The sequence below is a fragment of the Glycine max genome, chromosome 15 (assembly GCF_000004515.6).
Source record: "Glycine max cultivar Williams 82 chromosome 15, Glycine_max_v4.0, whole genome shotgun sequence".
NCBI classification, from domain to species: Eukaryota; Viridiplantae; Streptophyta; class Magnoliopsida; order Fabales; family Fabaceae; genus Glycine; species Glycine max.
In genome coordinates this window covers 4850264-4876596 of record NC_038251.2, presented here as the reverse complement: position 1 = coordinate 4876596, position 26333 = coordinate 4850264, and the positions used below count along the sequence as shown (strand labels likewise).

At 32.7% G+C, this 26333-nt stretch overlaps 5 protein-coding genes and 1 pseudogene across 8 annotated transcripts; 3 read left to right on the top strand and 3 right to left on the bottom strand.

The window, feature by feature from the left end:
• Positions 1-1448: 1448 nt before the first annotated feature.
• On the top strand, positions 1449-4091 carry LOC100499694 (multiple organellar RNA editing factor 9-like). Of its 3 annotated transcripts, none has more exons than NM_001369251.1 (5): positions 2420-2846; positions 2962-3059; positions 3140-3205; positions 3296-3469; positions 3691-4091. In NM_001369251.1, exons 1-4 carry the CDS (start codon positions 2515-2517, stop codon positions 3466-3468), a joined length of 669 nt encoding a protein of 222 aa, NP_001356180.1. In that variant the 5' UTR covers positions 2420-2514; the 3' UTR covers position 3469; positions 3691-4091. The 3 variants fall into 3 exon arrangements, with proteins under 3 accessions (XP_040865342.1, NP_001356180.1, NP_001356179.1); NM_001369250.1 differs by having other exon boundaries at positions 3683-4091; XM_041009408.1 differs by lacking the exon at positions 3691-4091 and having other exon boundaries at positions 1449-2846; positions 3296-3472.
• Positions 4092-6413: 2322 nt separating this feature from the next.
• Positions 6414-8412, top strand: LOC102665700 (uncharacterized; annotated as a pseudogene).
• Positions 8413-10579: 2167 nt separating this feature from the next.
• On the top strand, positions 10580-11725 carry LOC102668671 (uncharacterized). The gene is made up of 2 exons (XM_006597315.4): positions 10580-11305; positions 11565-11725. The coding sequence occupies exons 1-2, from the start codon at positions 10870-10872 to the stop codon at positions 11618-11620; spliced, it is 492 nt and encodes a 163-aa protein (XP_006597378.1). The 5' UTR covers positions 10580-10869; the 3' UTR covers positions 11621-11725.
• On the bottom strand, positions 11658-14585 carry LOC100793637 (transcription factor DYT1). Of its 2 annotated transcripts, none has more exons than XM_026125661.2 (4): positions 13770-14585; positions 13470-13643; positions 13229-13376; positions 11658-12985 (listed from the first exon to the last, which is right to left on the bottom strand). In XM_026125661.2, the coding sequence occupies exons 1-4, from the start codon at positions 13986-13988 to the stop codon at positions 12981-12983; spliced, it is 546 nt and encodes a 181-aa protein (XP_025981446.1). In that variant the 5' UTR covers positions 13989-14585; the 3' UTR covers positions 11658-12980. The 2 variants fall into 2 exon arrangements, with proteins under 2 accessions (XP_025981446.1, XP_003547117.1); XM_003547069.5 differs by having other exon boundaries at positions 13200-13376; positions 13770-14581.
• A 1796-nt stretch (positions 14586-16381) lies between these two features.
• On the bottom strand, positions 16382-17474 carry LOC100793107 (transcription factor DYT1). The gene is made up of 4 exons (XM_041010096.1): positions 17274-17474; positions 16930-17103; positions 16650-16826; positions 16382-16453 (listed from the first exon to the last, which is right to left on the bottom strand). The coding sequence occupies exons 1-4, from the start codon at positions 17472-17474 to the stop codon at positions 16382-16384; spliced, it is 624 nt and encodes a 207-aa protein (XP_040866030.1).
• Positions 17475-21456: 3982 nt separating this feature from the next.
• Positions 21457-23278, bottom strand: LOC100779985 (BTB/POZ domain-containing protein At3g22104). The gene is made up of 2 exons (XM_014767826.3): positions 22208-23278; positions 21457-22022 (listed from the first exon to the last, which is right to left on the bottom strand). Exons 1-2 carry the CDS (start codon positions 23165-23167, stop codon positions 21636-21638), a joined length of 1347 nt encoding a protein of 448 aa, XP_014623312.1. The 5' UTR covers positions 23168-23278; the 3' UTR covers positions 21457-21635.
• Positions 23279-26333: the final 3055 nt, after the last annotated feature.

The following is a 26333-nucleotide window of genomic DNA, read 5'->3' as shown; positions in this document are numbered from 1 at the left end:
AAATATTTTATAAAATACTAAAAACATATTTTTTATGATTAAAAAACCCATATTTTATACTAATAATTAAAAACAATCGCAGAGTATAAATTAAAGACAACTTGATTAAGGGGGTATAAAAACAATTTATTTCTGTTACAAAAAGAAGGGAATTTAATTAATTCACCTATTAGTACTACATAGTGAACTTTTTTTTTTTGAACAGAATACTAAGTGAACTTAAACATAATCTTAGAAGCGAAATACAATAATTAATCTTTTATGTTTATTTAACAAGTCAAACCATTTTGAGAATCTGAGATAATTCCTTGTCATAGAAATTAACGTCAAATAATATTGCTTCTTCCATCCAAACTATCCTAGTGCTAAACTCCAATTAATTGGCCCACAAAAAGAAGGTTAAATTGCTCCTGCCTATCCATTTACAAGTTTAGAGAAAGGAAAAATCAGAGGTTATTTAACTCAACCGAAGGCGAAAAAATGAGAGGATAATCGTGAATTGTGTCCGAAACAAAAACAACAAATATAAGACAATGAACAAATTAAATGAAAAAAAAAAAGAAGAAGAATAGAAGCCAGAAGTAATCACTTTCATTTGATTTATGAACAAGTAATCCTAAAATACTAGTTAGCATGTTTCTCCAATATTGATAAGATTATAAGAAAGGGTTTCTGTGTGTTTTGTTTGTTTTCTAGTGTTTCTTCTTCCATATCTTTTGAATATATGTTTCTCCTTTAATTGATTTCTGCTTTGGAAAATCTCAAATTTGAGCCCGTATAACTTTGTAACGTTTACTCAAATAATGACTTTAGGTTTCTAAATGAAATTAAACATATACTTTTTAACGAGACTAAACCATGATTGACATATATACAACGAAGCGCAATTTTGCTAATTTTGTTGAATTGAAATTTATTATTCTCCAGGTGTAAGTTGCACCTAATCTCAAGATTCTGTCAGGACTTCGAATTGAATCAAGTTATTTAATTAAGTCTTTGAAAATCAGCACTGGTTTATATGCTGAGCTCTTCTTGTTGTTTGGTCAACTGCATATACAAGTCCCAGGGTAAGTTACTTAAACCACGCAGATTAATTATATTAGAGCCTCTTCGATGTATTATTGAAAAGTGAATGATTTCATCACTACATGTGACATAAAAACCGTGTTTTTTCCTCCCCCTACTTAATCCAAGCAAAATTAAAAAAACTGAATGAAACATTGTTTTGTGGATTAGAAGTTAGTCTTTGCATTTTGCTCTTCATGTCATCTTTTTACGTTTCTCTTATGTAAAACTAGTAGCAAATATACTATAATAATTTTGTCAAAGGCAACCAAACACAAAGGAACAAGACTCTAACGAAAAAGAGACGCAGAATTTGAAAAAGGTTAAGGGAGTTGCTATTGCTACTTCGTTTTGTTCTTTACACTCACGTTTTCCTTTAAAGAAAAGTAATCAGGAATTGAAATGCGAAAGGAGCTACTATTGGTCCCAACCTACTTTGCTATTGGCTCCAACTTCTACATGAAAAAGTCCATTTTGCCTTTCATTCTTCCTCTTCCCCCATCATCTCACCCACTCCCCTCGCCCCCACCTTACTCTCACCCAACCCACCACTGCTCCACCCTTCCCTGCCATAGTTGAACAACCATCGTCACCACCGACCACCTCCTTGTTTTACCACCACCCTATCCCATCTCTTCCATGTCATGAATTGCCACTAGTCCTTACAATCACTGTTGCCCAGAGCCCTTGCTTGCGCGCGATCTCCACCTTTGAGGCTCCGTGGGTGCAAATCTTCTCCACCATCACTGTGCCCGCCATTCACATCCACCGCTGTGCACTCCTCTTTCATAACGAAATCGCAATTTCGCATGAATATTTTGTGTCATGGAATCATGATTCTATTAGATTAAGTAAGGGTGAAAAAATATATACAACGAAAGCATGATTTCATTGTACAAACAATTTTGTTGGGGATATTTTTTTTTATCACAACAAAATCGTCAAGGGTGTGTTGCAAAATATAACGACAAAATCATGGTTTCTTTGTTATGTTTGGGGTAAGAAAAAATTATACAATAAAATCGTGATTCTGTTGTATTTATATACAACGAAATCATAATTCTATTGTGTTAGGGAGGATGAAAACTAGTGCATGACAGAATCATGATTCCATGGGGAGGGTATTTTTAGAATAAAAAGGTCTTAGCCCCTTACTAGGGACCAAGCACAATTTTAATGGGGCCAGTAGTGACTCCCAATGCTGAAATTCAATGAGGCCCATTTGTTTGTGATAAAACTGGACTGAAAATTTGACTCAATGTAATGTAATCCAGTCCAGCATCTTCTTGCAAGCAGTAGATTTTCTTTCGAATGTCCGCGACGACGCCGTATCAAATATAATAAAATAATATCTCGTCGAGGGAGCCTTATCATTTATTTGTCATCCAATTTTCGCTCTTTCGGTCTCTCCAAATTGAGTTCAGAGTCACCACCGAATCCGTTCCTACAATGGCGACGGTGACGTTTTCCTTTTCCGCTAAAACCTTAACTCTACCCTATCACCCCAAAACCTCAATCTCGAGCTTCGCTCCGGTAACGAATCTTCGCCTCTCTCATTCTATCGTCACCCGAACCCGAAATTGTAACCGGATTCGGGCGGCGCTGGATGGGGATTTCTCGGCGAAAAGGAGCAACAACAACGAGCAGAGGGAGACGATAATGTTGCCCGGCTGTGACTACAACCATTGGCTGATTGTGATGGAGTTTCCAAAGGACCCTGCACCCACTCGTGAACAAATGATTGACACTTACCTCGACACTCTTGCCACTGTCTTGGGAAGGTTCTTCTCTTTCTTACCGTTATCATTATGTTTCATTTTGGAATAGTCTAAGATATGTGCAAATTTATATGCACGTTTTGTTTTGTGGATTACTGTGTAATTATCAAATTTTCAGCATGGAGGAAGCTAAGAAGAACATGTATGCCTTTAGCACAACCACTTACACTGGATTTCAGTGCACTGTTGATGAAGCAACCTCCGAGAAATTCAAGGGTAATGTTTGAATTCCCAATTTGTCTTGTTCCGTTACTTGATGAATATTGGTTCTTCATCTCTTACTTATGCGCTTGTAGGTTTGCCTGGGGTTCTTTGGGTACTGCCAGACTCCTATATTGATGTTAAGAACAAAGACTACGGAGGTTATCACCTTTTTTTTAATTTCTACACTAATTAATTAATTGTGTGTTTGATATTCTACTGCTTGAATGCTTGTTGTTCTTTGATTTTAGGTGACAAATACATAAACGGGGAGATTATTCCTTGCAAGTACCCTACCTACCAACCGAAACGTAGCGCACCGAAGAATGAGAGTAGAAGGTATGAGAGACGGAGAGATGGCCCTCCCCCTGACCGCAGAAGGCCGAGACAAGAGGCCGCTGCCTCGGATTCATCCTCTACATGAGGTTGTGGATTGAATTATCTATTCCACTCTTTGGATTTTTTTGGTCTCCCGTTACTTAATTGATGCCCGAGTCAAGTATCACCAATCCTTGGCTTCATTTTTAACTTACACTTAACGTCACACGGTTTCATTAGTGTTTCTTTTTTATCCCTATGCATGTTATTCATGTAATCTTATTAAGCTCTGCAGATTCTTGATTTGGCTATTATTGCAGTCTTGCAGGTGATTTTCAGTTTTGCTGATAGTAACTAATGTCAAGTGAAAGCTGCTCCTTATCACAGCTCTATCATGCTCATGGTCATTTTAACAAATAGAAGATTGAGCTTGTGTTGGATTCTCATCAGATGCATACAATGTTTCTTGCAAGCTCAAACTGGTATTTTCACAATTCATCTTGAGGAATATGTGCTTTTGGACTCTGAGTATGACATGTGAGGCAAGTCTTAGGTTTATTTGTCTGTGTAATTTGGAGAGCTACTTATAATGCAGCCAGTTTGTTTTCGTGATAATTTTTTTCTGCAAGTTCATGGCAGCTACAGTATTAACTCATAAAGTGACTGATGAACTGTACAAGTTTAGATAATATGCATATATAGCCTTTTGTCATTATCTTAAGAAGCCAATTAATGAATCCTTAAGTTAGTCATGTTACAATAATTCAGTTTTGCTGGACTTCATCCTGCTCACTCCCCCATCAGTGTGGCTGGTGAATTCAAATTTTTGAGAACTTGGAAATTGGTGCATTCATAAACCATCCATGAAATAAAATAGTGTTTTTGTTCAGGATAGTTATTTTAACAGCATTAACGAGGGAAACTGGAGCTGATTTATACATGGAAGGGATGCAACAGTTATACTTTGTTTGGCTGCAGAAAGAAAATACAAGAAAAGAAAATGAGCATAAGGGAAAATAAAGAGGAGATTTAAAATTTTCCCCTTATATATTGATTCAATGAGGAGAAGTAAAAGAAAAAAAATATATGGATTGTTCTTTTCCCTCTTTCAGTCTTTTTGGTTGAAAAGAAAGGGGAGGGAAAATAAAATATAATCACTACAAAGATGCTTAGATTTGTCATTGCAATAATTTTCTTTTCATTATTCACTGATGAGAGATTTTTTTTTTTTTTTTTGCATATTTTTTAGTGTTTAGGAAAAATTAAATATAATTATGGACTTTTTTTGGTTTGAGAAAATATTTTGTTTTCATTTTTAATTATAAAAATATAACAAAGTGTTTTTGTTTTATTTTGTTTTCAAAAGTTTGTATAGAAAACGGGTGAAAGTGATTTTTTTATTTTCTTTTTTACTACTAGTATATTTTATACACATTTTTAAAAATACGAAATTTAAAATGAAAACAGAATATTAGGCCTTGTTCGTTTCCTGGTTTGAAAATTAGTTTTCTGTTTACTGATATTTCTTTGTCTAGCATACTTAAAAGTGTTTGCCCCTTGAGTATATTTATGTTTTCTAAAAGTTTGTTTTCTGAAGACCTGAACTGAGTATTTGGAAAAAAAATATAGAAGAGGATTATAAAACATCTTCTAGTTTCTGCTTTTGGTTTTAAACATATTTTGTTTAGAAACATTTTTCAAAATTTAATAGCTTTTGCACGAGAAATTAATTGCTGAGTAGTATGGATTTATTTTGAATAACCGCTTAAAATACAAAAAGGAACCCAAAACGTCCCAATTCATTTCGGTTGTACTCGTTACAAATTAATGATTCGGAGGTACAAGTGCCATACCCATTGTGGAGTGTAATTAGCAGTGATTTATTTTGATTATTTGTTAAGACGAGAGTTCAATTGGCTGGTTAAGATGCTACTACTATTTGCTTTTTTTAAAGGATTATCTTTCATTTCTTTTCTGGAGACTAATAAAACGTGCAATTAAATCAATGTCCTCTCCAGCTGGTGAAGAACAGACAACGGTCTAGAATGACCACGATTTTAAATCAACTGGTTAATTGGCCCAAAACTGATGATTTTAAATACTACTACTATACTGCTTGGGATTTGCCCTGAAAGGCTGAAACAACAAGGGATTCTCGTATTTCTTGAGTGTGAGAATAATTTTTATTCAAGTTATCCATTTGTTCTAGTCAAAAGTTTTTAATTGAGTTTTAAAACTACTGAACAATTTCGCTTAAATAAAGTCTAGTTTGTTAATTGAGCCAGAACTACACCTCGTGCTTTGCATTGAAGCCTTTAAACATACGTAAATTTACGTCATTTTAAAGCCGGGATTTGAATGCTTGAACCTCTTTATAATCTTTATCAAGCTTAATTAACCTCGATTATGAAAAAGTAGTTAATATTGCAAATGAAATTTTATTTATTTTATGTATTTTTCTTTTTAAAAAAAGAATTAATTATTTAATTAAATTTGTTTGTAGAAGTAGAAGACTAGAAGGTATCGAAATAAAATAGTTTCGGGTAGTTAGCATTATCATGGCAAATCATTAATGATTCTTTTTATGTCACTCTCATAAACCACTTTGGCTACTTAGCTAATAGCCATCACTGATTTCAAAAGATTGATGTCAGCAATTGTACAGCTTTGAAATGCATATGGGTCTTAATCTCAAGGCAAAATGAGTTATTTGTTCCTTTAATTTTTTTTACTTAGTTTGATTTTTGGGTCTATTTAATATTTCTGTCATTAATTATTTAAAAATCAATTTCTTTTGCTAAAAATGAAATGAAAGGGAGGAAAGAAGACTGGATAAAAGAAATTATTTTTAAATAATTAATGAAGAATCAAACTGAAAAATAATCAAATTGAATAAAAATAAGATAAAGAATCAAATAAATTTTTTAAAAAGATAAATAACTAATTTAAATAAAAAAAGATAAATGACTAAATTATTTTTAAAAAAAAATAAAAAATAGATAATTGATTTAGCTTGATCTTAACTTGAAACTGAATACAAGACCAATGACCATGGATTGGCCCCTTGCTTTGCTGGTCAGAATTGATATCTATGACGTTAGTCCCACAACTCCTACTTAACGGAATACTATTGTTGTGTAATGCTATTCGAATATTTTATTTTTATTATTGCAAATATTGTTGGCCTATAATATTCTGGCATGGTTTCACCTTAATTAGGTTTGTTATATGTTCACGGTTTATGTAATAAGGGGCTACATAATCTGGACAGAAAAGATACTTGCTTCAATGACCTTAATTAGGGATTTCATTTGTTGTTTTCATTATGTAATTAGGTTTGTTATATGTTCCTGATTTTTATTTTATATTTTATCCCTCATTCTGTGAGTTGGAAGAAAGAGAAACTTTGGCATACTTACGCTTAATGGGTTTGGCTTGTCTTAATTCTTACCGGTAAAAAAAAAAACCTCATTTTCACAATAATTTTATTCTAATAATTTTAAAAACAAGAGAGAGAAAAATTATAAGATAAGATGAATAATGTAATGTGCAGAAATATAAAAAATGCATAATGAAAGAGTAAACATAATATTTCTTTTATGAATAATATCTTCATAAAGTAAAATTTCTATTTTCCTCGCATAATTGCATGTGGGCATTCTAGCATAGGTAAGAATTCTTCGGTTGTTGGGAGAGTTATGGTGCACTAAAAAACTTTTCTTTTGGTACTACTACTCAACCGAAATGGAGACGGAAAAAGCCTTCTTTTTTCACCACCGAACGGATAACATAGCCAATTTTCATGTCCCTTAATTCTGTTTCATTTCCCAAGAAACATGATCCTGAACTCGTGTCATAATAATAGTTGCTGTTGAAGTACCCTCTTCAAATTTCTGAAGAATCATGACCTCTACAGCTCTGCCTATTCTGGTTCTGATTATGGTGAGTACAATTTAAACTCTTATGCTCTCAATTATGATTATGCTCAAACTCCATCCTATCCTATATGGCTTATACTGGCTATGACTACAATCAACCATATTATGGATATGATTCTAGTCTATATTATGCTTCTAATTACCCTGCTGAAAATTGCCAAACCATATCTTACTCTGCCACAATGTATAGTGACCCAAAATCTGTTTTGTATGATCCCAATTACGGTATGAGTCAGCTTGTGATCTCTTATTCTAAAGTGAAATTCAATGTGCCTGAGTTTGATGACTATGATCCAACACCTTATGGTGGTGGATATGACATTGATCAGACCTATGGCAAAGCCTTACCACCTTCAGATAAAATTTGCTATCCTCGTTCTGAGTCAAGTCCAATTACTGAGCCACCCTTTTCCGAGTCCATAGTTCCATTGCCTACTATAGAAGAGGGAATTGAAGAGAAAGCAATCACACCCCAGAATGGGGCTATAGTCCAAACAAAAACTGAAGAGAAGCCTCAGTCACAAGATAGTGGCAAAGATCAGCCTAAAGAAGTAGAAGACAACAACTTTAACACTGAGAGTGAGGGAAGTCACCAAGAAGATGATAACTATTCTGAGTCTGGTATTGTAAGTGGGTTTATTGAGGGCTACAAAGAGCATGAGAAGCAAGTGGTTCCTGTTGTTCCTCAATATCCTAGTGGATATGGGTTGGAGGCTATGGACATTTGTGAAAGCTTGTTTGGGTATTGGCCTTGTTTGGAACGTATGAAGAAGAGGGAATGCTGTTGTGAGGAAGTGAGTTATAGAGGGAACAATTGTCAGGAGAACATGTGGCAAGGTACTGCAGGTTATCTATTTGGCAGTCCAAATCCCTATGGTGGGAGTGGCTATGGAGGAGATGTTGTTTATGGCTATCAAAGGCATTATCCAATGCAAGTACAACACAGACAGATTGATTATACTGATGGATCGTGGTGACAAACCAAATCCATTTGTTCTAAAGATGTAATTGAAAAAGTTGAAGGGGGTAAAGCTTCTATGTGTTTAAATAAATGTAATATTTTGAATTTGAAGATGTGAAATGAAAAAAATTTCTTGCTTGGTTTTCTGCCAGCCTCGTGCGCTATAGCTAAGCTCTTGTTCATTTACTTGTTGCTTAGTGCTGTGATGGTTAGGATTTATGCCCCAAGACTTTGCTAAAAAAATTGATTAGCTTTGCTTCCTAATCATATTTCATAATGGAAATAGCTAAAATTCACCATATTTTATATTGGAAATGGAGATGGTGCTTGCAAAGTAGCACATCTGCTAAGGAGTGATTTAATCCTTCCGCTGATGTAGTGGAGGCTCTTATTAGGGACCTTCTGAGCTCTGCCACCCAAATTGCATGAATCTCATTTTAGATTTTCTAAGTGAAATTGATTGAAGCTTAACCCCCAACATGTTAATCAATTGAATCAAATCTTTTTGTCCATTGTTTTCTTAGTTTTCTTTATTACAGAAATCGTATAATATTTGACCCATTAGAATTAACTTAATGGTAGGAGACTTAAATAATATGTAAAATGTCATAGGTTCTAATTTCATTATGCCTATTGAATAATAAAAAATAGTGTATGATATTTGAATAGTGTATGATATCACAACGTGACGATACCAAAATAAGTTACAATTTAAATCTTCTTTATTAGATATGCATGCTCGCATATTTAATTTCTTATAAATGATTTATTCATTTAAAATTCTTTCTTTTTTGGATTTTTTTTGTTGTTGCAATTAACATGTTATATAATACAAAATAGAGTTGAAGAATTTGTAACTTATTTCTTTATCTCACTGATCCAAACACACTATCCAATAGTTTCTAATTAATTTTTAAACTTTTAATTTCAAATATGAACAATGTAAAGAATATGATATTTCTATTTATTAGCTGAAAAATTTCTCTTTAGGAATTGATAGGTTGGACTAGTGATTTGAAAAATTCAAATATGGGAATAAAGACAGAGAGGAATCAACTAACATAATATTTTTGCAAACAACTGTTCATAGTTTCTGTTTTCAAACTTGAAGAGTCATTAAAAATCTTTCAAATTAAACTAATTAACTGCACTAGTAATGAAGCTCCACCGGCAAAGTTTTTGTACCCAACACCATATTCTCAGAGCTAATTTTCCTCACATCGTAATTTGATCAACAGAATTGGCGACTCAAATCTTTTTAATAAATGCGTGTGCGCGCATTACCGCACGCATGTTTTATGTATCATTTATGTGTGTAATGAATCCCCACTTGTATTCTTTGCTTAAAGTTTTCTCACCTAGTAAATTAATAAAAGGCAAAAAAAAAAAAAAAAGAGGATCAAAATAATTGTTGTCTAGAACATTGGGCATAGCATGCTTTGGCGATACTTGATAGTTGATACTATAGTAAAAAGATGAAGAAGAAAACAGAACAAATATGAGTAAAAGAATGGAAAAAAGGTATCCATGGCCCCCTCGGCAAGCGCAGATTAAGGCCAAAGCGCCAAAGACCTTATTCAAATCCATCTTATGTTTTGGACTTACGTACAAAGATGTCATTACCCAAATAAAGCATCAGAAATCGTAAAGGCAAAGTTGTTTTCAACTATAATCATTATTTGTTCTTTATTATACAGTATAATAAGATATCATGTTGAAATTATAAAATTCTACAATAATTCAAACAATACTCTTTAAATTTAATTAAAATACACTGACAATGACAACGTAAATGTAACTTTGTAATTAATTTATATTAAATCACAAATTTTTATTGTTTTAATTTTTTTTTAATAATAATTGCATTAAAAATTATTCCTAAAATAATTTCTTATTGATTGAAAATACAATTATATAAGAACTAGCATTTTGTTAATATGAGTGAAAATAAAGTCCAGTCTTTAGTAAGATACCAAATTTGAAACTTGTAAATAAAAAATAAAAGTGGTTGAAATAAAACATCTTATTAAAAATGTTAAATCATTTTTCTCATATAGTTATCAATAAAATAAAATTAGTAAATATTTCTCACTTATACCGTCATGAAAAAATTATATATAAAAATTAAACTTTTTATTTATTTCTGTTACACAACATTGATTTTATCTCACATTTTGTTTTTCTTTTCATATCTCATGTTTGAATGAATATAATTTCTCTAATTTTTTTATATCCACCACCTACTAATTATTTCCATTAAAATGGAACGATATCTTTTTTCCATTTCCTACTTTGGATCTCCCGTTTTAATATGCTTCATCGTCACATATCCTTGGTCATAGATTGTAACGCAAGGGTAGTTTGTTCATTCCACACATCATACAATCCATGTAATGCCAACCAGGAACCTAGAAATTCTACCAATTGTCCTCTCTGTCTCCCACTTCCAATCATAGTGTTAATTTAAAAAAACTATGTCTGTGCTACCTTAAAAAACCCTGTTAAAACCTCAAACACCAAACTCACTCATTCAAAAGCTACTTCATCATCTTCCTTTCCTCCTTCACTACTACTACTACTACTACTACTCATTCTCAAGTCTCTCAACATGTCTATGCGACACAGATCTTTACTAGCCATCTTTCTTGCTTTTGTTGGTGTTTTTCCTTTCTCAGTGGCAGCTTCATATTCTTCTATCCATGAACTTCTCCGAAGCCATGGCCTACCAGCAGGGCTGTTCCCAGAGAGTGTAAAGTCATACAATTTGGACCAAAGTGGTCGTTTGGAGGTGAACTTGGATGGTCCTTGCATGACCAAGTATGAAACAAGAGTGTTGTTTGAAACTGTTGTTCGTGCAAACCTTAGTTTTGGTCAGCTCAAGGGGTTGGAGGGTCTGTCTCAAGAAGAGCTTTTCCTATGGTTACCAGTGAAGGATATCATTGTGAATGATCCATCTTCAGGTCTTATTCTCATTGACATCGGTCTTGCACATAAACAGCTCTCTTTGTCTCTCTTTGAAGATCCCCCAGTTTGTAGATCCCAAGGTATTGTTTCTCTCACTTTGTCTAGCTGTTAGTATTTATTGATGACTTGTCCTCACTCGTCAATTCCTTTGAAGTTTGAACCTTTTGAATTATGGGGTTTGAATGGGAATCATAGTGGAAAAGCATATGCATGCCATTTTCTTCTCAGCCATGATTACTTTCCAGGCTGTCAAATGATGATTGGATGTATTTCAATTCTCATTAATTTTGTCTTCTAGATTTCGGAGTTTTGATTTCAAAAATTGAATGTGGGGTGCAGGTCTTTCACTAAATATTGCTGGAAGGAAAAGCATTGGATTTCAAGACCAGAGATGAAAGATTGCTTGTTTATCTGAAAAAAGACGGTTTCTTCTTTTCTCTTTCCAATTTTGTTTTGTTTTGCCCTTTTCTTTTTTACTTTAAAAATAATTATATGGTGTAATGTGCATAGATCCTATGAGAGTTGTGATTAAATTAGATATCAGTTGAGGAAAAGAAAAAGAAAAAGAAACTGATAGCGGTATTTATTGTATAAAATCTTTGTGCAATTTTGTTTGCTGCTTTTTTCTAATGTTCAAGGCAAGTTATGATAATATCATGTCATGTCATATCATTTCATTTCTTCTTTTCCTTTTACTTTTTTACATTACTAAAGGAAAAAATATTCTTTAAAAGAAAAAAGCTACTTGATCCTGTATTGAAGATAGTCAGAGAATCGGCTAACATTGACAGCTATTTAGATGTTTGTTGAAACCAAATTTGCCTCTCAAGTTGAGTAGGAAAAGCCTTAATTGATTCAAGTTAAAATTGAAGACTAAGGCAATGCTCAAATGACCATTACATAAGGATCATAAATCAAATTGAGACTGTTAAAGGAAGAAATGAGATTCTAATTTGCTTACTTTATTTGACAATCATATGGTCAATAACGTCAGTTTACTGTGAATTTCTTTCTTTTATACTTTTTTAATTGTATTCTAAGGACTGAGAAAGAAAATAAGATACCAACTTGTTTGGTCAGATTTAGATATTCAATGTAATGTTCCTTTCTCCTCAAATGGACAACATTGACTCTGTTAAGCTGTTGTCTTTTTTTGTTTTATGGTTTTAGGGTCCCAGCTTATTGTCTAACAATCGTACAAGTATTCTAATAAGGAGAACCTTCATTTCTTTAGCCATTTAGCCTTTGTAACCTTTGCTTAATCTTCAGACTGGTAGAAGGTAAAAATAAAACATAATGGAAGCTATTGCACAAAGAAAAAAAAAAAAATCTGTTATGTGACTAGTTTTCATTTTCGTTGTGAAAATATTATGAGCTGACACCATGCCTCCATCTAATTTAAGTCATTTTATTTCGTCTAAAATATGAAATTTCAACAAATCATATTCCTTATCCCATTGGCATTGGCATATGCAAACGTGTACCTTTTTGAGAGGGGTTGGAAAGAAGGTGCACCTTTTTGAGAGGAGTTGGAAACACGTTTAGAGTGTTTGCATTATCCACCATATTATCTAACTAACCTATAGTTTCTATTTTTTTTATTTATTTCATAAGCAATCCTCTCAAAATCATAGCAGTAATCTCCATGTGACAATAAACTAAAATAACCAAGTCTATTCGGACTTGCTTGATATGTCATTGATAATCTCTTGCAACAAACTCTTGCTTTGATGAATTTCAAGTCTTTCACCATCCTTAACCTGAACAATAAAAAAAAGTCTTGGTTAAAAATAATTAAAGTGAATATTATATTATCAGATTATTAAGTTTTTATAAAGTAGCACATGCATACTAAAGTACGCAGATGAATCAAAGTTCATCTTCAAGTCTCTTACGGGTTTAATAACATACAAGGTATGGTACTCTCTGATGAAATGTAGTAAAAAAACAAGTTTGATTCTTATCTTGAATCACCTGTATGCAGCTTGTAATCAGAAATGCACCTTTTGTGGTTGTAAAATTGGTGTCAATTAGCTCAATGCCAAAATTATTGAGGGCCTCCATTAATTTGCTGAATCTTCCCCTCTTCTTCTCAATGATGATCTTGACCCAGAGTTTATTCTCATCTATCTGTGCCACTCTGACCTCAGCCTGCAGAAAGTTACAGGGGTAACATTAGTAAATTAACAGTTGTACAGGGCTATTCATTCTTTTTTCAAAGGGAGGATCTTAATTATAGATGACCTGTATCCCCCAATGCTTCATATCCTCCACAGCATCAATTTCATCTACTTTTGCCTCTGCTGTTTTCTCTGAAGTTGCTTCCAATTGGTGAAGCTCTTGGCTCAGACGCTGGACTTCGTGTTGCAGCTTCTCAATGTAGGTGATAGCATCTACAATAATTGTTCCTCTATTCATCTAAAACAAAAATTAAAGTTTATAATCAAGTGCAATCCAACAATTAATGCAATAATTTGTAAATTAAACCATGAAACTGAATATTGAATAAACTATAAGATAAAGAAGGATCAAGTAAGAAAGTACATTTGTGATGATAGGGTTTATAGACCGCAGCATCAAAAGCCTTGTACTGAGTTTCTCCCTCCTTCTCCTTTCAATCTCAAGGTTCTTTGATTTGTACACTCTTGTGTCATCATCATAGTTCCTCTTCCTACTCATCCTTTGCCTGCTACTAACATTTTCAGTAGCAAGAGCAAACTCTTCCATAGTAAAACATAAATGATCCTCATCTTGATACTCCATTTGTGGGAAAAATAGGCCTTGGGGAAATGTGTTCCAAAGGCTTTGTAAATTGAGAATTGGTTGGTGGCTAATAAGTGCTTCTCACAGAGGCATCATGTCAGAGAGAGCAAGTACATTGATGCCTGTTTGGAGGGCCTTTTATGTGGTCCCTGGTTAATTCAGGTATGTTTCTTATGACAAGTGAGAAATATATTCGTGTTTGGCCATTTAAATATGATTATGAATTATGGTTATTTTATAATAAAATGCAGTTAGAAATCACATTGAAGTTGTTTTTAACTTCTTTTTTTGGTTATAGTCTGATAGAAGGCTTTACAAAAAAAAGTCACCACAAAGCCATAAAAGTTAATCTACAAATGTGATTGATAAAATTATCGTGATCAAAGACATGTAACTACTTATTTGTGTTCACGACAGAGGCAAAATGCTGTAACTGTACATGACCAAAAAAACACGATTTTCACTTCGCCTTTGGCAAAGTGCAAATAAACTTTCGTGTGCCTTTTGGGGTGATTCGTTAGGCCTTTGTCAGTTGGGCTTGTTGACTGAAACTGCAAGAGAACAACACTTGAGTGTGGTTGTTAGAGCAGAGACATGTGTTATTATTTATGTCCTTTCTGCCTGAACTAGAATAGTTTTTTAAATTAGTTTTTATTTGAATTTTATTTATTTTTAACCCTTCAAAACTAAAAAAAAAAATATATAGTTTTAGGTCTTGATGTAAAGGGTACTGTTTTATTAAATAAAATTAAAGCAATAATGCTGAATTATATACCTTTATATTTAGTTCAGCTTGGTTGTCAACATGGATTATACATTATAATGCTGAATTCATCAACAACTTATTTATATTTAACCAGTGTTTTGTAATTTTTTTACTGATAAGTATCTTTGTTTAAAAATAATTATGGTTTAGGTACTGCGAGATATTAATTAAAATTTCGTATTAAAATAACCACTGATTAAAAGCTAATATTTTCAAGGGTTTTCTAAACAATATTTTAAAAAAAAATTGGAAACCACTATGACAAAGCTTTTGGATCATCCTTTTATTAACTGAACCCATAATTAATAGCTCAACCGATTATATTCGGACCATTTAATAAGAAATAATCATACTGAAAATAAAATCAATTCATGGTTAGACAGGGTAAAACGACAGGTCGTACTAAGTCTTTTTTATAATATTTTTGAAGCTTAAATATATCTTTTTTTAAAAAAAAATACACAATAAATAGAACAAAATTATTTTAAGTTATCAACATCTCATTCAAAACAATTTATTAAAAAATGTATCTTATTTCTAAGCCTAAAATCAATATATCTTATTTTATAATCAAAATATTAAAAAATAATTTATAACCAACCAGAGTTAATTTTAGTAAGAGTTAATTTTGTATAAAATAATCAACAGCGGTTGAAAAATTTGTGAAGACAAACACTCATGTTTACTATGCGAATAAGATTGTTTATTATAATGGATACTTGTGGTGAAAAAAAAATTTCAAAAAATTATAACTAAACATTTTTATATTACAAATTGTAAATGTACTCGTTTGTCTTCATTGTAATGTATTTAATCTGATTAATCTAATTTGATATTCATATGGTGAATAATGTTGTGAATTTTTTTCTTATATATCCTTTTTTAATTGTGTTCAAGGATTGAGAAAGAAATAAGATATCAACTTGTTTGGTCAGATTCAGATATTCAATGTAAAGTTGCTCCCTCCTCTCCTTCAGCATTGGAAATCTATCTCTTTCAAGTATAGTTGGTCCGTATTGAGCTTGAGTTGTCTTTTTCTTTGATTTTGGACAACCATGTTAAACTCATAATTTGGCACCATATTCTTATGTACATAACTCCAGTGTTATTGAAGTACTGTGCAAACTGCTGCTGTTAAAGGACAACACTGATTCTGTTCTGCTTAAGGTTTTAGTGGTATCAGGTTCTCGTCTCTCTATGTATCCTCTTTCCCAGCATCACTTTTGGTTGTGTCATAAGAGTACAAGCGTATTAATAATATCTAATATCTATTGAGCCTTTATAACCTTTGCTTAATCTTCAAACGAGTTGGTGGTAAAATAAATCATAAAGAAGGAAGTTATTGCAAAAAGAAATATAACATCTTTTATTCAATTAACATGTCAAGAGATAATAAATAATACGAGTGTCGTGTCTTTTTTGGAGGGGATGGAGGGATGCAAGAAAATGAAATGATTTCATAATCACTTCTTGAAAAAGAAAAATCCAGATAATATACTGAATGTGTACCATCTAATAGTAGCAACAAATAAAATTATCTGACATGTAGTGATCTATTTTTTGTCCCTACACAATTAATCCTCTCAATCCTAGAATTCAATAACTAGTAAGTCAATTTCAACTGGCTCTATATGTGGTTGATAACATCTTGCAACAAATTCTTCGCTTGATGAATTTCAAATCTTTCACCATTCTTGCACTGAAAAACAAAAAAAATAAAATCAGTTAAAATAAACAAAGCACATAGTTAAGCTTACAAAGTTGAATCAAAGTGTTCATCTTCAAGTCTATTCTTATGGATTTGATACCACACAGATAATGCTACTCTCCCTGTGATGAAATCATAATCATTGCTATTAAAAATCAAGTTTGATTTTGATCTTTCTTAGAATAACCTTTATGCAGCTTGTAATCAGAAATGATCCTTTGGTGGTTGTGAGATTGGTGTCAATAAGCTCAATGCCAAAATTATTGAGGGCCTGCATCAATCTGTTGAATCTTCCCCTCTTCTTCTCAATAATGATCTTAACCCAGAGTTTATTCTCGTTTATTTGCGCCACTCTGACCTCTTCCTGCAAAAAAAAAACAGCAAGGCAACATTAATTAACAGTTGTAGAGGCTATTCATTTTATCTTTATTTTTCAATCAAAGAGATAATCTCATAGATGAGGCGACCTGTATCCCCCAATTCTTCATATCTTCCACAGCATCAATTTCAACTATTTTTGTCTCTGCCGTTTCCACTGAAGTTGCTTCCATTTGGTGTAGCTCTTGGCTGAGATTCTGGACTTTGTCTTGCAGCTTCTCAATGTAGGTGATAGCATCTTCAACAATTGTTGCTTTATTCATCTAAAACCAAAATTAGAGTTTATAATCAGTTTGCATTCCAACAATTAATGTAACAATTTGTAAACTAAACCATGAAAAAGAATATTGAATATTGAATCAACTATATGAGATAAAGAAGTATCCAGTAAGAAAGTGAGGGCTTAGGTAGTTGCATTTGTGATTATAGGCACCATAGACCGCAGCATCAAAAGCCTGCTACTGAGCTTCTCCCTCCTCCTCCTTTCAGTCTCAAGGTTCTTTGATTTGTATTCTCTTGTGTCATCATCATAGTTCCTCTTCCTACTCATCATTTGCCTGCTAAAACCATTTTCAGTAGCAAGAGAAAACTCATCCATAGTGACACAAAGCCAATCTTCATCTTCATACTCCATTTGTGGGAAGGGAGAAAAAACAGGGTTTGAAGAAATGTGTTTCAAGGCTTTGTAAATTGAGAATTTTCTGTTGGAGGCTATATAAGTGCTTCTCACTGAGGGATCATGTCAGAGAGAGAGAGAGAGAGTACATTGATGTTTGTTTTGAGGGTGTTTTGGTTTGGTCCCAAGTTAGTTCAGGTACGTTTCTTATCATAAATATATTTATGTTTATGTTTGATCGTTTAGATGTGTCTTCTGCTTCTGCCCGTTGGAATCATCCTAACTGATTTTTTTTGTTACATTCTTCGACTCTTGGTAACAGAATGTGATTATGAAATATGGTTATTTTATTACAAAAATGTAGTTAGAAATCACATTGAAGTTGTTCTGAACTTCTTTCTTTGATCAAAGACATGTAACTACTGTACTTACTAGTTTGTACTCTCGATGGAGGCAAATTAATGCAGCAAGTGAAAATACATAAATACTGTATTTTTCACGTAGGCTTTGGCAAAGTGCAAATAAATAAACTTTGGAGTGCATTTTGGTGTGATTGGTGAGGCTTTGGCAGTTGGGCTTGTTGACTGAAACTGCCGTAGCAAAGTTGCGTGTGGTTGTTAGAGCAAAGGTATCTTTAATTATTTATGGGCATGGCTGTTGACTATTCATCAGCAACTTATTTATTTTAACCATTGTTCTGTTTTGTAATTTGATTTTTTTTTTCCTGATAGGTATTCTCGTTTAAAAGTAAATTTGCTTGATACAACGTCAGGCACTAATTAAAAGCCTCACCAAAAAAAAACTTTTAATCCTCAAACAAAAGAAAGACACTAATTAAAAGTACATATTAAAATATCCACTTATTATAAAAGTTCATATTTTATTTTTCAAGGGCCGGTCACTAAATTTCTTGGAAAACTAAATTGAGAGTTTTTCCTAATTTAGTTATATAATTATTCTTTATTTGATTTTCATACAAGGTTGATGTCAGTATCGAAATTCTGGTTGTTGAAAATAATTTTGATGGTCAAGTCCTATATTATTTTTAGGTTAAAGCACCTTTGTTTTAACTAATAATGAATTGATCATAATTAGATCTCTACTCAATAAAAGTTAACAATTTTTTTTATAAAGAATTGAGATTTTATCCATGAATTGGGATGGCAAAATAAGCTAACCCAATTCAATTTAATTCGCTCTCAACTTGCCAAAAATTGGTTGGGTTGCACTGGACTTTTTAGAATGAGTTAAAAATTTCAACTCAACTTGACCCATGATGTGTTGCATGTGGGGATGAATTAGGCTGATTAGCTAAAATTAAAAAATAAATGGATAAAAAATATAAAAATAGGTAATTCATATGTTGACCATTGAAAAAATAAAAGAGAGATAAATTATAAAAAATAAACATAATGTCACACACAATAATGCTATTTTACTAAATTGACTTGGCATAATCGATCATTCTTATTTTTTCTTTTTCTTTTCTTTTCATTTTTGAGGTAAAAAATGAAAAAGAATGATTAGCATAAAATAAAAGATCGAACAATATGTATATAACATTTATTACCATGAAACCTAACTCAAACATTATTGCATAATTGTTGATAGTGTCTTGAAACCAAATTCTTTAATTGTTGGAGACAAGAATGAAAGTTCAAACACGTATTGAGAAGGATCACATTATTGAATAATAGTTTATAATGTCTTATATAAAATTAAATCCTTTAGTTATTGGAGACAAGAACAAAGGTACAAATTAACAGGGCGTAAGATACGTATTACGATGAGTAATCAATGTGCTTAATTAGACGGTAGAGCAAGGTATCTCATGTCTAATTATTCGTGAAGCAAATCATGACCATAATAATAACTATATGAGCCCAGCAGCATCGGCATTAATTAAGCAGCATTTGTATTTGTTCCTGTAGACTGGAGAGGGACGGTAATGGTACATCAAAGGCACCATTCTAAATGACGATGGCAATTGATTTTGGGTTAGGATTTCTCGATTGAGACGTTTCCATTCACATGAAATCAAGTGGGAGACATGCCCTTGTGCTTCTTCAGCTCAAACGTCTTGGTGTTCACTCATGAAGCAATCAATATATGACCCATCAAGTCCCTTCTCATCTTCACTATGCAACATATTCATATCATTAATTAGAATACATATCACTGCAGCATATCTGACTTTTTAGTAATATTTTTTTAATACTTAATAAAAATATTACTAAAAATCTTTAGTCACATTCAAAAAAATATTATGAAATTATTAAATGTTGTATATAGTTTATATTGTTAAAGTTTAAAAATATAATAAAAAAAATTAAAATATGGACTATGAGTAACACTTGATAAATATCGAAAAACAAATTAATAATATTTATTTATAATTTTACGATAGTTTTTATTAAAACAAAGTTATTAAAAATCATATTTGTAATAGTGTAGGTAAGACATATGTATAGAACACAATACACTATACTAGAATAGACCTCCATGCATTTTAGTTTTACCTTAGCTCCTTCTAAATCATCCGAAAGACGAAGAATTTTAGCCACCGAATGTATAATTTGTGGAACGTTGTCCATGATCCGTGAGGAAGAATGTACGGACAAGGACCACATGCACTCCTGTGCTCACAATGCCATTGTTCAAGTACTCCTCTAACATTGGCAAAAAAGCATTCAACAATCGCACCCACTGTTTCAAAATAATTGACATGTGACATGCATGATGCATCATGAAATACACAAAAATAATTGACATGATAAAATAAATTGACTCTTCACCGATCTTTTTAGGGAATCTATAGGGTTCAAGCCATGCTTTTTGTAGATCTTTTCGGCAAAATCATTGGTAATTTCGTGAAGAACTCTTAAACATATTTTCATGAAGTCTGGAAATTGCTCTGTACCAGCCAATTCCCATCTGAATGAATCGAGAGAAATCAATTCGTTGTAAGCACCAAATTGTTAGGAATCTAAAAGCTATCCACCAGAAGACTAATTATTCGTGATAACGATGCCAAAAGCTTGATCCTCTACCAAGTTATGCATTAAAAAAAAAAACTAAAAACTTTATCCTTAATGATTGCAACATAAATCTAGCCTTAGTTTGATGTTTGTTGAAACAACAAAATACAGTAGAAGAAAACCGAAGCTTCCTGACCTGGTCGTTCATTATATCTAAAAGCTACAGTACCAACCTCCAAAATTTGAAAGGCTTTCACTCCATCCAAAATGTTTCATCTATATATCAAACATGTTGGTCCGAGCAAATGACCGGTCTTTCTTGGTTTCTTAATATCTCAAATGGTAAACAAAAAATTATTAGGTAATCTAACATGCAGTTTACCTTTTGTTATTATTAGTACTAAAGCGAATTCCAAGGCTTGTCGCATTGAGAAATGGCTAAGTTGATGAACGAACCTTGGTTTTTGTAACAATACAAACCATTTAAAACAAAACTTTGTTGTTAACACTTCGGGATTATCATTTTATTTGTAGCCATGAGACACGTTGTGCGTGTGCATAATCAGCATGATGCTGTCAGATTACCTATCAGTTGACTACCACCAACATTATTCTTTGGAATTATCCATTCTCTAGTTAACAATTATGTGAAGAACAAACAAGCCAACATAGTCTTGGTTACCCCCATAGTCTTTTTTCAATCATAAAATACATGGGTTGCTGACATGTTGAAGTATCCAATCCTTTTTGTGTGGTTCAGATCAACAAAGGCACTTCAAATCTAGCAAAACGTGTTTTTGGTTGTTTAATGAATATTGAATATCACTAAAGGGGATCTTCTTTTTACTATTATTGACAAAGATTTTATTAGAATTTACATTATGAATGTATTAGAAATCACAATAAAAATACATTAATCATATATTTTAATAAAAACTTCGTATTTTAAATTTCTTAATTAGTGTCTTAAGAATATTGGTGAGGCTGAAGCCCCAGAAGGAGTATTATAGATTTCTCTTATGTTTTTCTTTTCTTCACAAAGCAAAACAAATGGCAGTGTCTCTTATATAAAAATTAATCATACGTGAAATCTGTTACAGAATATGATATCTGTACAGTATTTGCATAACTTTACTCCTTTAATACTTGAAGACTACACAAGGATACACACAAAATTCAGTGTCAAATCTGAAACTGTAAATCATGAACAGAGTTTTGGCAAGTACATAGCATTGCTCGTAATATGAGTCCCTGACTTCTTCATACTGGCCAGTTGGGTCCCACTCTGCATTCCTTCCAAATCCCCTCTAAGTTCTTCAGCATCATAGCTTCTCTTTCCAACATCCTCTTTCACTTCCATGTTCTTGAAGCTTTTACGAAACATGGACTCAAAAAAGTTTTTCAAATGATCATTTTCCTGGAGTAAGGTCTTCATTCGGCTTTGTCTAGTAGCATAAGCTCTTGGTTTTGCCTCTGAAGGAAACACCAAGTTTCGAGTAAGATGCCTCAAAAGTTCAGCTGACAGCTTCTCGTGGTTCAGTGTACAACAGATACTTATCTTCTCTTTTTCACTTAATCCTGCATGGACCTATGAATCTATATCAATAACTGAAAGAGACTTCATAAATCACCACATTGCCAAAAAAAATAAATAGTAGAAGCAATAATCAATTAGAAGCTTCAAGCATTCTAAAGTGAAAACTTGCATACAACACAAGGATTGCTATGTTGCACACTAGTAGAATCATAGAACAATGCAAATTGGTAGCTTACCTTTAGATACATGTCCATGGCTAGGTACAATTGATCATGAGATTCCCTGGCTACATCTGGGAGCACTGTAATCAATGCTTCAAACTCAAAAGGTTTGAGATGGGGATCTGGAGCAACTTCCACAAGGAACAAATCCATCATTTTCGCCACTCTCATAAGTCGATTCGAGGTTAACTCAAAACTGCCTCCAAAGAAAAATATGTGTACGAGCCTTAGGACAAAATCAACATCATATGCTTGACCCTTCCCATGTGGAGATGGAAGAAGTAGATAATCAATTGTTGTTTGATCCAGCAGAGGACCTATAAGACTTTCTATCTTGCTTATGAAACTTCTGCTCATTTTCAAACTAACAGCGGTTCTATTAAGATTGAATAAATCCTTGCAAGAAATTGATCTCAAATCTAGCAGCAAAAGAAGATCGATTACAACCTCAGTAGACTCAATCTTCTCAGCTTGTGCAGCACCAAGACAACTTGAGTTGTGATAGTAGAACAGAAACCTAGAGACCACACCATGATCAAAATCATAACATATCATTGTCCTTATGACCTTATCCAACAAATCAATCTTTAAGAACAGAAGATGTTCAAACCACCATGTAGCCCCAGAGGAGTTATTTCTCCAGCTGTTATTGCTGCTAGTATCACAAGAAAATTGAAAGCTTGACCTGTTGGAGGAACATGTATTTGGACTTGTGATGCCTGGTGAAGCTAGCCTCTCTATCAAGTGATCCACAATTCTGTCCAGAATTGCCAAATAATCTTTGAAAGAAAACAAGCCTTGACACTGTTTCAATGCTTCAAGGAGCTCAGACCAAGTCCAGAAACGAACCCCTTCAAGAAACTTTTCAATGTGGGGTTTCAAGTTGGGTGTTCCAGGACCATCATCATCACATTCCATCTCCAGGAAATGAACAGCAGAACATAGCATGGCCACGTTGGATGGAGTCATCTCCATACTTCTATCGTAGCAAAGTGGTACTATGAGCTCAAAAGCATGTGCAGCCCCTGGAAAGTCACAAAATGTAACTTTCAGTCCCACATTTATGTAATAAGATTACCAGAAAAGTTGCTAAATTTACGGGAGAAAGGTGATAGAATATTCTGCACGGTATTAAGGAAGGTTAGAATTAGATGGCATGAAGAAGTATTGAAAAATATTTGATTTCTTTACCAAAGAAAGTAAAATAGTGCAATGTATGAAAGACACAAATAATGCATCCAATTTTCACCAAAACATTTCTTTTTATATTTTTTAGAAATAACATGTATCCTCTAATTAAAGACAATTATGCTTAAACTGAATAAAATTATTATAAACGGTAAAAATCTATCTTTTTTAAGTATTTATCATAATTATATATTTAAAACTTGAATTGAACACTATTGGTTAAAGAGAATAACATGCATCATGCAATTAAATAGCAAATATAGCCACAGGAGAATAAATGTGATGATGATACAAGAAAGCCTCCAGCAGAAGGCATTTGAGATGATAAATCATGGGGGTCATGTTTGTAGGAAGGGAAAGACGTACATAGGCCATGCACTTCGTGCAATCCATAATGACATGAAGGGTACTGCAAGCAGGTCCACATGCCTGCCATGCTTTTAAGGTGTAATTAAATTAAATGATGTTAAGTGTCTACTTCTCATGCTGTTGGGAGTAAAGAACATGCGCATGCTAGCTAATCACCATCCGTTTCACTCAATAGACTACAACTCTACAAGTTACTTAAAATAAAATAAAGAGTTTCACCTTGGTTACCATGAAAGTTTCTTCGCCATTGATATTGACTTCAAGGTCACAGTCCCAGCAAGCTCCCGTTGTTCCAACATTAATAAGTATGCATGTCAAAAAAGCATGTGAGGATTAGGAAGTTTGTGGGGCATATCTGTAAATGATCAGAAAAGGGAAGTTCGTGGGAACATGAATTTGTAAAGGAAAGGATCGTCGGTTACAAGAAAAAGAAAAACATGATGTGAACATGTTTTAGCTTAGTCAACAAATCAAAGGAGCATGAGATGCTTATATACTTATTGAAAGACACAGAAGGCAACAGGTATTGAACAGTAATAAATTACAAGTTAATTAAATAAACTATAAATTAACTAAAATAACTTGTTAAACACATTCTTAATTGACAAAATCAACAAATTAAAGTCTTTTTTATCCAATTTTTAGCGTCCAAAATTTTTTTACATCAATTTATTTTACAAAAACATTAATTTTTCTTGTTATCTCTATTTTTCTCCTTGCTAAATAGTCCGACACTATATCAAGTGTTAAAAGACTATACAACATGATGTAAACTAAATACTTGCGCAGTGTTTGTTTATTCATAAAATTGAACGATCTGCTTTAGTAGGGCATCACTTTCCATTAGTTTTTTTGGCCACCGAATAAAAAAATGGAGACATGTTGGGAGACCCAACGCAAGAAACACAGAACACAATTCTGACCATGCGCATTGATCATGGTAATTAAAGTAATCCATAATTCAAAGTATCTTGCTTGACTGAATTAGCTTGGCACAATGGCACTTCCCTTTTTCCGTTACTCATGCCACAATTTTTTGAGGTGGTAGCTTGCTTGACCAACCAATTCAGTGGACAATGGATCCCACTATTTTAGGGATGGGAAAATCAACTCTATTTTGCCTTTAGCTGAAATATCTAATGCCGAATGCCCTCATCGGTGACAAATCTATTGACTTGGTTCACTGTTTTGGAAAAAGAAAACTATAACTTAATTAACAGTCAATTTTATAGGTATTATTAATAATATTTTAATTTGAATTTCATTTCCTTATAAATAATAACCAAGCTTGTGCCTTAAAATGCCTATTCCATTGTCTTTCCCGTCATACTATTGCAATCACACCTGCCACTAGAGTATCATCATTGTCGCCATCATATTAAGGCTGCCATTAATGGTACTACTAGGACGTAAACACCAACTCACACCATGTTATGGATGATCTTGCTATTAAAGAATTTATTTATTCTCAATCAATTCATGAATGGTTTGACATAAAATAATAAATACAAGGATTATATTTTTTAACTGAAAATTCTTTATAAAGAGAACAAATAAAAGTTTATATTAATAGAATGAATTATTCTAAAAATGTGGAAATTTAGACTCTTATGATAAAAGTTTAATTTTTGACTATGTGGATAGAATAGTATTCCTGAGTATATAGAGGAATTATTCTTTAACTGGTATTTTACTTCTTCTATAGATTAATCTCATAATTTTGTGTCATACAAATACATTGCATTAAAAAAAAAAGTGAAATGAGTTGATGAGTTTTGTCGTCCTTACATTCAATTCATCAAATAATGAGTAGAGCTTTATCCGTATTTTGAAATATGAATAGTAAAGACCAATGTTTTCATTTTATGACATGTTAGTAGGTTTTTGGTGAATGAAAGGAGCAACAACCCCCTAAAAGAAAACCCTAAAACTTCCGCTGAAAGGTGATGACAAATCCGAAACGGCATTCAAAATGAAAGAAGGAACATTATCAAAAACTCTCAACTGATCATCAAGAGAATATGCAAAATTTGCTAATCTATTCGCAACCTGATTCGCTTCTCCAATAGCATGCGTCCAAATGAAATAGAAAAATGATATTAAATAGAAAATAAAAAGAGAGCATAATTTTTTTTATAAAAAAAAAGACAATGAGAGCTAAGATTATATCATTAAAATATCTTTTTGTTAAAATTTATTTTTTAATTAGAAGAATGTATAAAGAGCAAAGAACAAAATAGACACAAGTGATTAGTTTCAGAACTATAATGGCTTTTGGACTATCGGTCTACCATCCAAAAGTGTTGTTTGTTTAGACATTATACTATAATGCACTGATAAATTATTAGTAAGAATTTATTTAAAATGCATTGTTTTTATTTTTTATTTTTTAAAATTTGCCTACCATCCAAAAGATTGTTTCTGTAGGATGATAGGGAAAATACTCATTATTGAGTGTGTTCTTATTAAATATTATTTGAGGTAAACCCATAAATAATAATGAGTTTAAATTGGTGATAAGGACTCTTTTATGTTCCGATTGATGCATGGGACGGTATAGAAGAAGAACAGGACAGAATAATTA

Excerpts from the sequence above, each read along its gene's own strand:
- LOC100499694 (NM_001369251.1), top strand. The coding sequence starts at position 2,515 with ATGGCGACGGTGACGTTTTCCTTTTCCGCTAAAACCTTAACTCTACCC. Across the intron at positions 2,847-2,961 it reads CTTGCCACTGTCTTGGGAAG|CATGGAGGAAGCTAAGAAGA; the intron begins GTTCTTCTCTTT and ends TCAAATTTTCAG. Across the intron at positions 3,060-3,139 it reads AACCTCCGAGAAATTCAAGG|GTTTGCCTGGGGTTCTTTGG; the intron begins GTAATGTTTGAA and ends ATGCGCTTGTAG.
- LOC102668671 (XM_006597315.4), top strand. The coding sequence starts at position 10,870 with ATGTCTATGCGACACAGATCTTTACTAGCCATCTTTCTTGCTTTTGTT. Across the intron at positions 11,306-11,564 it reads CCCAGTTTGTAGATCCCAAG|GTCTTTCACTAAATATTGCT; the intron begins GTATTGTTTCTC and ends TGTGGGGTGCAG.
- LOC100793637 (XM_003547069.5), bottom strand. The coding sequence starts at position 13,988 with ATGGAGTATCAAGATGAGGATCATTTATGTTTTACTATGGAAGAGTTT. Across the intron at positions 13,377-13,469 it reads TGAAGCATTGGGGGATACAG|GCTGAGGTCAGAGTGGCACA; the intron begins GTCATCTATAAT and ends AACTTTCTGCAG. Across the intron at positions 12,986-13,199 it reads TGATTACAAGCTGCATACAG|GTTAAGGATGGTGAAAGACT; the intron begins GTGATTCAAGAT and ends TTTATTGTTCAG.
- LOC100793107 (XM_041010096.1), bottom strand. The coding sequence starts at position 17,474 with ATGGAGTATGAAGATGAAGATTGGCTTTGTGTCACTATGGATGAGTTT. Across the intron at positions 17,104-17,273 it reads TTTTGATGCTGCGGTCTATG|ATGAATAAAGCAACAATTGT; the intron begins GTGCCTATAATC and ends TTTTGGTTTTAG. Across the intron at positions 16,827-16,929 it reads TGAAGAATTGGGGGATACAG|GAAGAGGTCAGAGTGGCGCA; the intron begins GTCGCCTCATCT and ends TTTTTTTTGCAG.
- LOC100779985 (XM_014767826.3), bottom strand. The coding sequence starts at position 23,167 with ATGGAGATGACTCCATCCAACGTGGCCATGCTATGTTCTGCTGTTCAT. Across the intron at positions 22,023-22,207 it reads CCATGGACATGTATCTAAAG|GTCCATGCAGGATTAAGTGA; the intron begins GTAAGCTACCAA and ends ATAGATTCATAG.